This window comes from Alternaria arbusti (genome assembly GCF_024043155.1).
Source record: "Alternaria arbusti strain BMP 1465 chromosome Unknown scaffold_20, whole genome shotgun sequence".
NCBI lineage: Eukaryota > Fungi > Ascomycota > Dothideomycetes > Pleosporales > Pleosporaceae > Alternaria > Alternaria arbusti.
Window position 1 is genome coordinate 521,709 of NW_026249960.1, and position 14,898 is coordinate 536,606.

Sequence of the window (14,898 nt, forward strand, 5' to 3'; positions counted from 1 at the left end):
ACTCGGCCACCACTTACCTGCGTGGAATGACAAACTTCGCCGCAACCCACAGTCTGGAGCGCCATCATCTTGGCGTTGCGCGCCGTGACGGGTACACGTTCAGCTAGGGAAGTGAAAATGGCAACGAGACCGATGGTCATGGCTTTGGAGAGAGTCGTGGCTGCGTCAGAGTGGGGTGGGGTGGCAGGGATGATAAGTAGTATCGTACTATGTAGAGAATAGATATCGGACTGGCTAGTAGCCTAATATTTGCTAATAGCGAGCATGAAACCTTTCTTATAGAAAGCGAGACGAGCACCGGAACAAGAGACTATCACGCCACCGCTTCTTTCTCCCTCATTCTGGATTGGCGATGTCTGGTCAAGCCCCATAGAAGTCTCTTGCCGAAGCTACCCTGGGTGGCTGGGGAGGATCCGTTCCCAGTACGACTTCTATCATGTTGGAAGTGGAGGCTGCGTTATGGGTGTGCAGCAGGTCATCCGTTGGATGGGCCATTCGCCAATGCCTTCTTGGCCAACAGCATACATATTGCAGCTGCATAGTCATGAATGCGCTTCTCCAAAATCATGGCTTAGGTTGCAAGCGGGCGTAAACCTGGGCGTGATTCCAGACGGATGAGACTGATCAAGATTAGGTCCACGTAGACTCCAGAGCCTGGGCAGAGGAGACAGAGGCCTAACGTATCTAAGAAGCTGTAGAAGAAGTTGCTACGATTGAGGACGTCGGGATCGAGGCTAAAGATGTTGAGTCCGAGGGTCCTATACAGGGGTTGACAGTATAAAAGAAGTTATACTGTCAACCCCTGTATAGGACCCTCGACCTCAGCGTCTTCAACACCAGCGTCTTCATCCTTGCCCTTGATGTCCTCAACTTCGACCTCCACATGCTTCACCCCCTCAACCTATCGCAGGACGATGTAGGCATGATCTGAATACTATTCGCATATTCCTGACGCACATTGAGAGATTCCGTGTCTTGTGGTCGGGCTTTCGGCTCCTGTGTCCTAGTCTAGTGACCGCTGTGAAGCCCTAGGACTTGTTGCTAGCTCACTTGGTCCTTTTGTGCCAGTGAGCAGTATAAAGCGCATAGATTCAACGCCTCACAGCCTCTCATAGGCCGGCGCTTCTGTCTCGCTGAATGTGACGAAGAAGGGGTCCTTGAAGGTTGTATGGTATGCGCGGAGCAGGGAAGTGTCGGGCTGTCAACTTACAATGACGCATCGCTAAGGATATGCTTAGAATAAGAGCGACTCTGCTGAATGACCAGCTCGGGTAGAAGAAGTCGGAATAGTGTTTTGGACTGCTGGTCCGACACTCGCAGCTCATCGCTGTTGTCTGGCTTCATCGATGCAGGTTTGCAGCGTTCAGGGCCAATACCATCGTGGGTGAGAGCTGACATGCGCGCTCTGCAACACTCTTTGCCAGAATTTGCATGGATCTAGCCTGTCGACAGCTTTTGCAGTGGTATGGTTGATCCAACAATGCTGCAGTTGATCGCGCCTCATGGCACGTCCGACTGCCCAGGCGGAGTTACACCATGGCCATTGTACGCATTGCCGAAGTTGTTCTCGTGTATCACATCAAACCACGAGTGGTCAGCGAGGTCGGTGCCTTCCAGCAATGTATTGTATTCGAATCGGGTAGCGGAGGGAGTCGACGAAACAGACACGGGCCTATTGCTCTCAGGTATGAGCGCACCATTATCGCGACTTGATCCCGTGCTGGCCTGACGACCAATCGCTGTAGCGGGTGAGTTGATTTCGTCAGGAATGGCTTTCATTAGCGCACTGGACGACACATCCAGTGACACTAGGGCTCTTTCAAGGAAGTCTGCCGACTTGCTCGAGAGGCGTATGATCCACCTATACTGGTCTAGATGGGCGCGGTATGTGGCTGTCTCTTCCCTACTGGGAGATGTCACCCAAAGAAGTGAGATAAAAGAACCGACGAGTATGAAGTTGTAGGTGGACGATGAATACCAAAAGGATTGGAAGTGCTCGGGTCGCAGAGATTGAACGAAGCTCATGGCAGATGTGAGTCGGATCTGCGCTGCTTGTCGGCATATGTTGTGGAGTTCGGGGTCGTCTGCTGGAGATAACGAGCGGATGATGCGTCGGTGAAGCGTCATTTCGACTGCGTAGTAGCCAAGGTGAAGATAGCCGACGCTGGAGAGCTTCCTTGCAGCTATGTCCTGTACTTTGAGCGCAGCTGGCATGTTGGCATACCATTGACGTAGAGTGAGCTGCAAAGGCTTCGCTGCATTAAGCAGCGACCGTACGCCTTCGTGCGCACGACTGGCGAAGTCGCGCTCGGCCTTTAGTGTATAGAAAGTCGATAGGATCTGCGCCAAGATCTGTGTAAGATCTACCATGTAGCAAAACAAGATCCGACCCTTCTCCACTTCAGTACTCCCGTCTTCGTCATCCTCATCAGCGGCGCTCTCTGGGAAGTCGTCAACAGTCAGAGGCTGTACATCCCAATCCATCGGCGTGATGTGCGAGGGGCGACCGTGCACCAGTGCACCCCATTTATCCTGCATGAATACAGCCCATGCCAAACGTTTGCGAAGGCCACACTCCCAGGCTGGGATATGCCACGTCGTACAGTCAAGTTGGAGTCCCATTTCCTGCGCTAGCCCAACCAGTTGACATGTCAGCGCCCAGCTGTTGCCCTCTGGTCGCTGGAGAAGCAGCAGCCCTGCCTGTATAGTCGAAAGCTTAGGCCTGTGAATGATGTTGCTGAACGACCTCATCGTCAAGGACTCTAGATGCGAGACGTCTGGCTTCGACTGCAGTGCTAGCTCGCTGGAATAAGTCCACCAGTTGAGGGCTAGGAGATAAACGGCCGCTAATAGCGGCGGCGAGAACTCTCGATGAGTCCGCTCATACTTCTCAAGGAACACTTTCTTGTGCAGGATCGGGAAGCTGGGATGTACAATCCGAAAGAAGAGACGTATCAATGCAGCGCCATGTGGTGCGACGGCTATCTCGATAGCGTCGAGATCCGGAATGTCGCCTTGACTGTTAAGCGTACCGGCGTCGGGTGATGAGACGAACGTCGTCGCATGAGCGTCATCTACTTTCCGAAGCTTTGGATGCCCAGCCAAAGCATCAGCAGCGCCAGCGGATTGAACTGGCTCAAGTGCTAATAAAAGACGTTCGTACTCCGAAGTTGAGCCGACAAGACGACTGTGCCTGCCAGTTTGCAGGCCCAGCGTCTTCTTCAGGAGCGAAGGGCCGTGTAAATTTGCATAGTCGTCAATTGGCGGATCCTGGCGGATTTTGGCTGTAGTGTCCTGAGGTGATGTAGACGTGGCAGTGTTGCTCCTGTAGTCGCTTATAAGGGGTATTTGGCCACGGGTGGTTTCAGTAGTCTCAGAGACCTCATTGATAGCCACGGCACGCCTCTTCCGTGGTAGCGGGTTTTCGTTGAAGGTGCATTCTTGATCATGGAATTGACAAAGAACACAGGGTGGGCCGCCTTCTGATATCTCGCACCGTGACTTCCGTCGTCGGCAAGGATCGCATGGACGCCGCGATTTGGGCTTCGTAGTCTGAATGTTGGCTACACGCGGGAAGAGGTAGTTTGGCGGCGAGTTCTCATCAGGCACGAAGTTCATGCTTGCATTTCAGCACGCGATATATGTCCGTCTTGGTAGCAGACGGATGATTCCAGTATGTTGTTGATGAATTCGCGATACCTGGAATGCGTACGCGTAACGATTTCGCGAGATGGCTGACGATGCTGCTTCTACATGAATTCAGAGCATCACACTGCCGTTCCTGCTTCGCGCGTGTTGAACATAGCTAGTAGTTCATTGATTGTCGCTGATGGCGTGGGTGCCATGCGCGTTGAGTAGGTCCACTGGCAGGGAGGTTGGGGGATGAAGAGCACATTCCAAGGTTGGACGAGAGAGAGCCGAGGCGGCACAGCCTGTGGAAGCACGGACCAAGCGGAAATTAATCAGCGGCATCACTAAAACAGAAAAGCACACGAGGGCTTCGCATCTCGTTCGCGACATCATCTGTAGAAGGCAGAAGAATCATTATTGGTCATAACTGAAGTACTTGGCGCGATGTTGATTAAGCCATATTAGCCATCTCCTTCTCCTTTGCCACAAGAGTTTCCTTATTCGATAATTCCTCCCCCTCGAGAACCGGCGCGGCTTCCTCACCCTTTTGCGGCGGGTACACCGCGCATTCTACCAACGATCCTGTCGCCGGCGAAATGTATGTACATACAACGTAGTGCGTAAACAGCGAAAGGAAGAACCCAAAGATCCACGCAAACGTGTAGACCTTCCATGCGCTACCGATGTCCAGATTATTGTCGATGCTCTTAGCGAAACCGGGGAGAAGGGGAGTGAACCCTACAACGAAGGACACATATGCTCTCCAGTTCCAGCCTCCATTGTACCAGTAGATGCCGCGATGCGTGTAGAGCTGATCCACATCGAGTTTGCATTTCTTGACGAGGTAGTAGTCGCTGACCATCGTGCCTGCAAGGGGACCCATGAGACATGAGTAGCCACTCAGAAACGAGAGCAGACCCGACGCGTTCTTGATGATGTTCCATGGTGTGGATACAATGCAAAAGACGGAAATAATGATCGTAGCTCGGAAGATGTTGATGTACTTCGGCAGCATGCCCGCGACATCGTTCGCGAACGGGTAGGTATCCGCTGCGATCTGGTTGCCGATTGTCGCGAGGAGAAAGCTGGCGGATACGAAGAACTTTGCAGCTCGAGAGTCAAACTTCGCGATGACGGTTGGCATATACCATTCGAACTCGCCCCACAGGTACGAGTGGGCATCGGTAACGAAGATCGGTGTCAGTGCTCCCAATGTTCCGATGATGGGAAGGGCGAGAAACTGATGGTAGCCAGCGAGCTGGTTTTTGGAGAAGCGGCCGAAATCAGGCATGTTGACCGCCAAAGAGGAGAAAAGCCCGACGACAGCGTTGAGGCCGGTGAGCACTGAGTAGGTGGTGTTCATGTAGGATGAAGTGATCTCCACCTTTCCTTTGATGAGCGGACCGCCACTGCATCTTGAGTCAGCATCGTTCATCGCTGCGGGCTATCGCGAGATCACTCACCCTTTCGTCACTATCACGGCCCAAAGAAAGAGGGCGAAGAACGTTGGCGGCACGACGATACCCTTGATCCAGAAGAGGACGCGTAATTTCGAGATTGGCATGAGGGCGAGTGCAGTCTGCAGGAACCAGTACAAGAACAGGCATAGCAATCCAGCCGCTGTAAGACTATAAGTAACACCCCGGAATGATATAAGAAGAATGGGCCTTACAGTCTATCCCAGCGCTCTCCGGCAGATGATTCGGAAAGGTAATGAAGCTCGGCCAGATCGCCTCAAGGCAGCGTTGCAGGAAGTTGCTCGCCTGGACTGTTAGGATCGCAGCCCACATCATGGCGACGAAAGCTCGAATGCAGATGGCCGGAAACGAGCCATACATGCCGAAGACACTCCGGATGATGACGGGGAAGGACACGTTGTATGTGGCACCCATCTTGCCGGTGAGGGTGATGACGACGCTGCAAATGGCAAAGCCGAAGAAGACGATTGGGATCGTCTCTCTTGCCGTGAAACCTAGGGCCATGACACTGCTCACGGTAGACGCCAGAGGAGGTGCGAGCATGTCTGAGCACCAGTACGCCCAGTAGTCGAGACCTCCCCAGGTCCGCTGTTCTGGTGGTACTGGATCGAGGTCTGGTGTTCACGCGACGATCAGCTTGATTCTTTCACACACGAATATCTTCCAGAGACATACCTTTGTTCGACCAGCGCGAGCCATACTTGCCGCTTTCGAAAGGTACTCTCAGATGAAGATGAGGTGCAAGTCTCGCCTTTAGCACAGACATCATTAAAGACAGTACGGTGAAGTCGGAAAAGTCGAATGCAAAAGAACTGCATACGACCTTTATCAAATCCCAGAGTCTTGGACTTCGAGCCGTGACAGCTACATGCATCCCTATATCAAGATAGTCTCCAGCTTGATAACCATTTCGGCTCCTGGCTCGGAGATAGTCGCTGATGACATGGCGGGGTGCATGCCGAGACGAACATGGTCCATCATCATTATCAAGGCAAGTATTAGCCACAAATTGGATGTGTCGACCGGGATGAAGGAGCGTTGGGCGCTGGGCACGATGGAGATTGCTCATCCGCGAGCTGAGCTAGACCGATCTGGTACTAGCGTCATCCGATACCGATAAGACATCTCCAAATCCCACCCGTAGGCCCGTAGGCCAGCTGCATACTCCGTTCGCGGCCCGCGTTGGAGTCCCCACGTTCATCCGATGGAGTCGGTATCGAACGTAGATATGGCGCGTCGTCGTTCCCTGACGGCTTTCTGTATATGTTGTTTTCCTACCTGAGCGTGTCTGCCCATACACAACCTCCCAACTGCCGGCCCCTTTGAATGACCACATTATCACGAACGATGGCAAACACCTCACCCAATGGCACGATGCTCTCTTTCGACGCGAAACCGTACGCGTTCTCTTTTCCTCTGGAGCATACCGCGTTACTCATAATCGACATGCAACGCGACTTCCTACTAACCAAAGGTTTCGGCGAAATCCAAGGCGGCAACTTGGAAGCGGTCCAAGCATCCATCACGCCAACGAAAAAGCTATTGGAAGCATGTCGGAGTGCCGGCATGACTGTCTTCCACACCCGGGAAGGCCACAAACCAGATCTCTCCGACTGTCCATCGTCAAAATTGATCAGACAAGAAGCTGCGCCTGGCAACACCCAGCACAAACTAGTCATCGGCGACAAGGGAGAGCTCGGCCGCCTGCTTACGCGGGGAGAATATGGACACGATATCATCGATGAGTTGAAGCCAATTCCTGGGGAGGTTGTCATCGATAAACCTGGCAAGGGCTCGTTCTGGAATACGACCATTCTGCACCAGCTCAAAGCGAGAGCTATTACACATCTGATTGTTTCTGGTGTCACTACAGAGTGTTGCTTTGCTACTACTATCCGAGAAGCGAATGACCGCGGTTTCGAATGCTGTGGTATCGAGGAAGCTACTAGTGGATATAACGATGCTTGCTTCAAGAAGTCGACGCTGGATATGATACATTGGTCGCAGGGCCTCTTCGGATACATCGGTAGTTTGCAGCCGTTACTAGATGCCCTTTCGCCATTGTCAAGCCAAACGAATACCGCCAACTCGACGCCTCCTCAGACACCACCGATTTTTGATGGAGACATCACGGTATCTGCTTTACAGCGAGCGTACAAGAAGGGGCTGTCACCCATTACCGTTGTTGAGGCGATCTACGAGAAGATTGAAGCATACAAGAAGATAGACCCTGCAGTCTGGATACACTTACAACCGCGCGAAGCAGCTCTGGACGCTGCAAGGAAGTTAGCATCGACTTACCCCGACCGAAATGCACTTCCACCCCTGTTTGGCGTCCCCTTCAGCGTCAAAGACAGCATCGACATCGCTTGTCTTCCCACCACGACCGCATGTCCACCACTTGCGCACGTACCCTCAACCTCCGCTCCAGTATACGACAAAGTCATCGCCCAAGGCGCCTTGTTCATAGGAAAGGCCAATCTAGACCAGCTCGCAACCGGCCTAGTAGGATGCCGCAGCCCATACGGAATCCCACACTCAGTATACCACAAAGACTACATCAGCGGCGGATCAAGTAGCGGCAGTACAGTCTCCGTAGGGGCGAATCTCGTCTCCTTCTCGCTGGCAACAGACACAGCCGGATCAGGCAGAGTACCCGCTGGTTTCAACGGCATCGTCGGATACAAGCCCACACGAGGCACCATCTCCTTCCGAGGCATCACACCAGCATGCCTATCGCTGGACTGCATCGCGCTCTCCACGAAGACCGTATCCGACGCGCGAACCCTATGGCAGATACTAGAAGGCTGCGACAACCTCGACCCGTACGCGAAACCCGAGATGGGCTTCGAACGCCACATCAACAGCATCGGCCCCCAATCACGCACGTTCAAATTTGGAATTCCACCGCCCGAAGCACTTGCCATTTGCTCACCACCAGCCCGTCGCATGTTCAACGAGACCGTATCGAGACTACAAGCCATCGGCGGCGTCCTCACACCAATCGACTGGTCACCCTTCCAAAAAGCCGGTCAACTACTCTACGACGGCACATTCGTTTCTGAACGCTTCGCCTCGCTTCCAGACAACTTCCTCGAGAAAAACCGCTCAGCCCTCCACCCCGTAACAGCTCAACTCATGGACGCCGTTGTCGCGCGGAAGAGTTCAGCCGTAGACGCGTATCGCGACCTGCAAGCCCAAGCCCTTTACACCCGCCAAGCAGAAAAGGTCTTCGCATATTCCGCATCTGGTGTTGATGTTGTCGTTGTTCCGACTACGCCTACGCACTGGCGCATAGACGAGGTGCTCGCTGATCCGATTAAGAAGAATAGTATTCTGGGTGAGTTTACGCATTGTGGGAATGTGTTGGATCTTTGTGGTGTGGCTGTGCCGGCGGGGATGTATCCGGTTGAGGAGTTGAGTGGGAAGGAGGGGGATGAGGGGGTGTTGCCGTTTAGTGTGACGTTTTTGGGGGGGTCGAGGTTGGATGCGGGGGTTTTGGAGGTTGCGCGGCGGTTTGAGGAGGGAGGGATGGAGTGAGATGGTTGTTTGGTCGTTTTCTCAAAGGTAGTGGCATTGATTGTGGTACAGGTATCTCTGATGGGGTTGCTCTTTATGTTGTTCGCACTCAGGAGGATAATGTGGTAGTACCAGAATAACATCGAACGTGATGAGAACCCGGGAGACATATAGAAGCACCTGGTGCAACGCTCCATTCGCAATCACTTCCTTGTTCATCCCATGTCTTTGAGCGATGTTTGCTCAAGTATACATTAAGTACTCCGCCGCTCAACAGAAAACAGAGGGTAGATCTATTGTTCAGTGTATCTTTCACGCACGCATCACCGTACCGCAACAACCACCAATCTCAGAACATAGCCAAGATCATGGGTCTACAACATGGCAGATACGACTCTCCAGCGAAGCTCTCGACCAAGCGTTCTGCCAGCTGTCTAAGCGATGACGAAGATGGCAATCAAGATGAGCCTGCTCAGGTGAGAACTCGCAAATTCAGCGTTGATACAAGCAGCCCCGTACTGCATGAATTCGAAAAGTCCCTGCCTACCCAGCCTACTCCTCTCGGTTCAACCGTACCGGAGGAAAGTGAACCAGCGGATCTCATGACACCAGATCCCGTGACACCAGATATCGTAACACCAGACCCCTTGACACCAGATCCCGTTGCACCCAACAAGTCTATATGGGCCACCTTGCTTGCTTCCCTCGGGTTTCGCAGCCTTGCCGGGTCCGTTAACAAGAACAACGAGAACCACAAAGACCGTCATCGTCCAGAACTCAAAAACGAGGAAGAGGAAGAGGAAGAGAAGCCAACAAAGGAGATCAACGCTGAAATGGCAGCTAAAAGACACAACAAGAAGCCGCTGTGCAAGTATGGCACCCATCGCAAGTTGGATCGGCCGGGAGATGATGTGAAGAACAAGGTGTGCAAGTTCCATAAGAGTAGGAAGGGTGAAGACAAGAAGGAGGAGGATTGTCAGTAGGAAGAAGCATGTGGTGTGACTTCGCGTTGAGTAATTCTAGTCAGTCGTGTTGGTTTCCCAAGGAAGTACCATAAATTGTACGTGGGTGGCTAATGCGAGAACTGCGAGCGGGGGAAGCACTCAGAGTAAGACAATACAGTTATGCATGAATGTCTCGCTTCTATACCACAGATGTCTCTCACAACTCCCAAGAGAAGCTACGAGACTTCTAGAAACATCAGTCGCAATGTATCAATGCCAGCTTTCTAGCCAAACCGATGTCTTTAAGAAGGCCTTTGCCAGACCATGAAATACACCCAACAGTGCCCAATAGCTTGCAGAAACCAGATCCACCATTTAACGCATCTTCCAAGAAGGCTCAAAATGACTTTCCGCTTTTATACCAAAGCCTCGAATTCAGTGGACAAATTTCTGGCTACCCACAGTTGGAAGTTCGCAAAGCCAGTCTACGATACAAATGTTCACCCCAACGGCCTCCGCCGACGCGCCTCTGCACTTTCCGCCTATCCCGGCCCGACCGTCTCAGACACAATCGACGCACTTGATCTGACTGACTACAAAGGCAAAGGAATCACCGATGAGCGCACCCAGCTCACATGGCCACCCAACGGCCTACGCCGACGCACCTCCGCACTTTCCACCTATCCAAGCCCTCCCATCCCAGACACAATCGACGCACTCGATCTAGCTACTTACAACAACCCCCTCCAATACGTGCGCACCCACAAGGCTCATGGCAAACTCAAGCAGAAGAAGAACGCACGTCGTATGAGCACTGAACACCGGAAGAACGGGCCTCCTGTAGCTATGAGAGACGGCAAACTACCGAGGTGTAGGGTTGGTACTCGCCGGATGCTTGATCACCCGCGAGATGATCTGGAGAGGAAGATATGCTGGTTCCATAAACAGCGCATGTTCAGGTGGAGTGATGATTGTCGATGGAGGTAAGATCAGAGGGTTTTTGCGGGCTTTGTGGGTGGTTGTTATTGTCGTGTTGGGAAGGAGGGAGGGGAGGGTGCGATGCTGGCGTTAAAACATTTGCGGTTCATCGTCACGAATCATTGTCGTGATTAAGTTTGGTTTCTGTCCTGCTTGAGTTTTAGTAGCGTGTTGCGATGCATGGATATAGAAGATAGAAGTCAAGCGTAACAATCTTATAATTGTATGAACAACAGAAAAAAAGCTATGCACAGTAGAAATCCAAAACCAACGCGGACCATGCCGCTATGCCCAAAACCCAAATTATTTGAATCAAAATCCAACAACACCATGCTTCGTATGTACTCATGCTCTTGAATCATGCATCACCCCCTACAAACTCAGCGCAACAGCCGCAAACAGCGCCACAACAAAACTAATCGTCGCACCGCTCTGCAGCTTGCCACCCGCACTATCCCCATGAATCCCCAGAATCTCCGCTTGACGCGAGAAAGTAACGTTCTGAGGTATCGACTCGTTCAGACACTGCCCATTAACAATATCCAGTCCCGCAAGGTCATTTGGCTCACGGAAGAACATATAACTCCTGTTGTTCAATCCCTTGAAACCCTCGGTGTTGTACGGGAACCACATGTCTGAATCCGTAGCCGAGGTATTACGCAGGAAAATGCATTGGACTTGGTTGGGATAGTCGTGAGCGAGTTCGGGATACGCTTTCATGACATCACTGTTCGAAGTATCGGCCACGAGAACGAATTTGCGCGTGGGGAAAGTTTCAAAAACTTTTGTGAGGAGGAATTTGCGGATGGACAGCGTGGCGGAGATGTCTGAGAAGTTGAGGGGCCGGGTGTCGAAGGAGCCGCCGGGGTAGGTCTTGTAGATGAAGTCCATGTACAGACGGGTCGCTTGCTCGGGGGTCGTGGTTAGGTAGTGGAAGTGTGTGTTGTTGGGCAGGGTGCGGGACCAGTTTGCGTAGATATCGGGCATGTTCATCCAGGGGGTGAAGGGGCGGGCGAAGGAGTTTAGGAGGCCTTCTTTGGGGTCGTAGATCTTGGTTACGCGCAGGATGTCGTCGATGTCGGAGATGAAGGTTATGCCTTCGGAGGGGACGAGGAAGGCGGTGGCGTTGCCGCTGTTGGTGCCGTTGGTGTAGACGTTGAGGCGCTGGACGTTGTTGGTTTCGTTGCCGGGGATCAGGCCGTTGGATTGGATGGGGACGAAGACGTCGAAGTCGCCGAGTTCGGTCGTCTCGTAGGGGAGGGTGAGGTTCTGGACGCCGCCGGGGGCTTCGATGGAGTTGCCGCCGCCGGGCTCGCCGTCGCCGCCCTGCATGGGCGCGGGCTCGAGCGACATGGAGACATTGACGTCGCCTTGCTGGACGATGAAGATGGAGCGCGTCAGGTTGCGTGCCTGCTCCTTCTGGTTGTCGGGCAGCTCGGCGACGCTGGTGTCGATGAGGAAGACGTTGGCCAGGTCGTCGACCTTGTCCTGGCTGATATCCGGGAACTTGTACACATTGCCGTGGAAGCGCACATTCCAGCCCTGGTCGGTCCAGTTGGCGTAGGGAGGGATGTTGAGAACTTCAGTGGGCTTCGCAGCCAAGTCGTCGTCGCCGATGCCGAGGCTGGACAGGACTTCCTTGCCGGTGGGGAGGCCTTCGAACCAGCCGGGGATGCCTAGAGAAAAAGAGTCAGCACAAGCCTTACTAGTGCGAAGCTTGCCATGCAGGCGTTTGCTTACCCTCTGTGAAGAAGCTGGGCAGGTCTGTTCCCAGCACGCTGCCTATCGAGGCTGCGTAGTTATCCACGCCGCTCTTGATGTCGTCGATGATGTTCCTCTTCTCCACGTAGCTGTGCCGCCCTACGAACCGGATCGCCGCGGGAGTCACAACAGGCGCGCGCACCTCGACCTTGGCGGGGACAGCTGTCGGCTCTGGCAGCGCGAATGCATTGGCGAGGCCGAGTGTCGCGCTCAGCAGGAGAGCCCGCTGGGATGCGCGTTGGTGCACCATCTTGGTGGTGTTGTTGTTGTGGTGGCAGGGGCTGAGGACCAAGGGGCGCTCGCGTGGTCGTCGCGTATAGGGAAATTAGAGTCGAAGCGACAGACTAAAGGGAATACAAAGAAATGCAGAGGACCGAGGAGAAGAGAAGAGGCGGACGGGCCGGAAAAGATGGCGAGCTGGCAATAGTGGAAACACGCTTGCCGCGTTTCGCACGGGGCTAGACAGCAGGTTTGCGGTCAAATTGTGGTGTTGGTTGCTGCAGGTACAGCCAACATGATGTCATTCTGCATTGTGGCTGGGGGCCGAGCCACAATGCGTCGATCGCCTCCCGTGACCCACCCTTACCAAACTCTCCACACCGCAACACTCCTTCGGGACTCGGCAGTCGCAGGATGAAGGCGAGACATGTCTGGTGCTAACAAAGGTGTTTATTGTTTTACATGCCGTTCGCAAAGACTACTCCCATGGTGCAAACGAAGTGTGATACACTATTGCACTGACTCACTCCTCCCCAACGACAACCCAAGGCCCCAATAGCGGCATATCCCTCAACGCATCCCCCATATGATGGTACCCCTTCCTCAAGGGCCAGCATATCTTTGAGTCGCCCAGCAGCGTATCCATCGGCTACCCACCGCGTCGCCGACAAGTGTCCCATGCTTCCCTTAGCACGTCGTGCACCTTGTCGTTCGGAGCAATGTCCTCGATGACATGGAAAAGCGATCTCATGCAGAACATAACTTGTTCTTGATCGTAATACCCCAGAGAATTGATATCCCAGTGTCCGGGGAGCGTGCTTGTCCAGCGTGTGCCAGATGGATGTCGCGTTTCTTCGCCGTACCACCCTATCATGTCTAGAGTGAAGTGCGGGAATACAGTGAAATGCGAAAATGTACTATAGTGATAGGCTCGGAGGGCTGCGACGGGAAGGGTTATGGTGGAGCAGATGGCTCTCTCGTCTCGTTGTGATATATGTGTCTTGGTGTTGTGGAGGAAGTGCCTGTGCACCTTGCGTACAAGATCGGATTGAGCTACCAGGTCTGCGCGCTCAGAGTCGCAGAGTATTGTGTTTGTGTTGTCTGATACGGGGATGTTGTACAAGGCTGCGTTTAGCGAGTCGAAGTCCGCGTTGAAGGTTATTGCAACGATTTCGATGAGAAAGCGACGGATCTGTTCGGTCTTGCATTCTGGTGGCTGTGCTTGCGATGGACAGAGGTACTTGATCTCGCTTTCAGCGATGTCCGTGTACTCAGGCGGCGGGCCTGAGGGTATGTCTTGGTGATCTCCTTGCGATATGTCTGATGGCGGAAGATAAGATATCTGGAAGCGACCTAGACGACCTAGATCGAAAACCGGCATGATGGCGATGTCCAGGTATGATCGAGGGAGTTTGAAGTGAGACTGAAGAGGTGAAAGAGGGATGTTGTGCGTCTGCCGAGAGTGCGCTGGTAGAACCACGGTTCAGGGTCGCCTCGTTCAGCGAAGAGTGGGCGAGTACCAAACCCCGTTGTCAAGACGACATGACCTCGCGAGGAGGAAGTCCTCTTGACCATCATGGTGCCTGGAGACGACATGTCGAATGCGCGAAGCTGATACGAGTGGCTTAGTTGAAGTTGAGGTATACATCGCCTTCGTAGATCGAGTTGTGGACAGCGAATTCTGGACGTCTTCGGCAAACCGGGAGTGAGGTGTAAGCTGTAACGAGCAGCGCTCTCGAAAACGTCTCCAAGCGCAGCCTCTTCCAACGATGAATAAGAATGCCCCCGTCCGTACCACTCCCTCTCATCACCGGGAGTGGCCCCAGGCCTAACCGCGGGGAGGTGGGGGACAAGGCCCTTAAAATATTTCCTAGATAACGAAGTTGATAGAGAAACATAATAGAGGAAGGTATATTGGAAAAGAAAGACGAACAAAGGAAAAAAGAAACCAACTACATATATCGATATCCGCACTAAACATACCGATCAATAATACCGTTAATACGGCGCTCAAACGCCGCCAACTCCTCCCTCCTCTCTCGCCTCTCCCACGGCATCTCATACCCCGCCCAACGGGCCCAGCGGAGCAGCGCAATGGCCAAAACGGCCGTAATCATGTGTGCCACGAAGGCGTCGAAAACGCGCGTGGCGAAGGTGCAGTTGGACATGGTTGAGGAGACAGCTATGTAGAGGAGAGGACGTGGGTTAGTAAGCGAAGCGAGTGGAAAGCGGTTTCAATGTATAGAGGGCAGGATTGCGTACCTAATCTTCTGTGTGTGGTAGCTGGAGAAGAGAGGAGATGGGACGGCGGGCGAGCGGGATTTGGTATGTTAGGAGTGGGGGGGGTGGGGGGGGGGGGCGGGGGGGGG

The 14,898-nt window shown here is 53.3% G+C and overlaps 7 protein-coding genes across 7 annotated transcripts; 3 read left to right on the forward strand and 4 right to left on the reverse strand.

Annotated features, from left to right (window-relative positions):
* Positions 1 to 1,500: 1,500 nt before the first annotated feature.
* Positions 1,501 to 2,484, reverse strand: J4E86_010234 (uncharacterized protein; the record flags this gene model as incomplete). Its single annotated transcript, XM_051450733.1, has 1 exon — positions 1,501 to 2,484. One exon carries the CDS (start codon positions 2,482 to 2,484, stop codon positions 1,501 to 1,503), a length of 984 nt encoding a protein of 327 aa, XP_051298248.1.
* Positions 2,485 to 4,081: 1,597 nt separating this feature from the next.
* On the reverse strand, positions 4,082 to 5,877 carry J4E86_010235 (uncharacterized protein; the record flags this gene model as incomplete). Its single annotated transcript, XM_051450734.1, has 4 exons — positions 4,082 to 5,039; positions 5,094 to 5,250; positions 5,303 to 5,722; positions 5,784 to 5,877. 4 exons carry the CDS (start codon positions 5,875 to 5,877, stop codon positions 4,082 to 4,084), a joined length of 1,629 nt encoding a protein of 542 aa, XP_051298249.1.
* A 605-nt stretch (positions 5,878 to 6,482) lies between these two features.
* On the forward strand, positions 6,483 to 8,648 carry J4E86_010236 (uncharacterized protein; the record flags this gene model as incomplete). Its single annotated transcript, XM_051450735.1, has 1 exon — positions 6,483 to 8,648. One exon carries the CDS (start codon positions 6,483 to 6,485, stop codon positions 8,646 to 8,648), a length of 2,166 nt encoding a protein of 721 aa, XP_051298250.1.
* A 347-nt stretch (positions 8,649 to 8,995) lies between these two features.
* On the forward strand, positions 8,996 to 9,822 carry J4E86_010237 (uncharacterized protein; the record flags this gene model as incomplete). Its single annotated transcript, XM_051450736.1, has 2 exons — positions 8,996 to 9,602; positions 9,782 to 9,822. The coding sequence occupies 2 exons, from the start codon at positions 8,996 to 8,998 to the stop codon at positions 9,820 to 9,822; spliced, it is 648 nt and encodes a 215-aa protein (XP_051298251.1).
* Positions 9,823 to 9,973: 151 nt separating this feature from the next.
* J4E86_010238 (uncharacterized protein) lies at positions 9,974 to 10,470 on the forward strand (the record flags this gene model as incomplete). Its single annotated transcript, XM_051450737.1, has 2 exons — positions 9,974 to 10,411; positions 10,447 to 10,470. 2 exons carry the CDS (start codon positions 9,974 to 9,976, stop codon positions 10,468 to 10,470), a joined length of 462 nt encoding a protein of 153 aa, XP_051298252.1.
* A 451-nt stretch (positions 10,471 to 10,921) lies between these two features.
* J4E86_010239 (uncharacterized protein) lies at positions 10,922 to 12,560 on the reverse strand (the record flags this gene model as incomplete). Its single annotated transcript, XM_051450738.1, has 2 exons — positions 10,922 to 12,225; positions 12,290 to 12,560. The coding sequence occupies 2 exons, from the start codon at positions 12,558 to 12,560 to the stop codon at positions 10,922 to 10,924; spliced, it is 1,575 nt and encodes a 524-aa protein (XP_051298253.1).
* Positions 12,561 to 13,178: 618 nt separating this feature from the next.
* On the reverse strand, positions 13,179 to 13,910 carry J4E86_010240 (uncharacterized protein; the record flags this gene model as incomplete). The annotated part of the gene is made up of 1 exon (XM_051450739.1): positions 13,179 to 13,910. One exon carries the CDS (start codon positions 13,908 to 13,910, stop codon positions 13,179 to 13,181), a length of 732 nt encoding a protein of 243 aa, XP_051298254.1.
* Between the last annotated feature and the right edge of the window lie 988 nt (positions 13,911 to 14,898).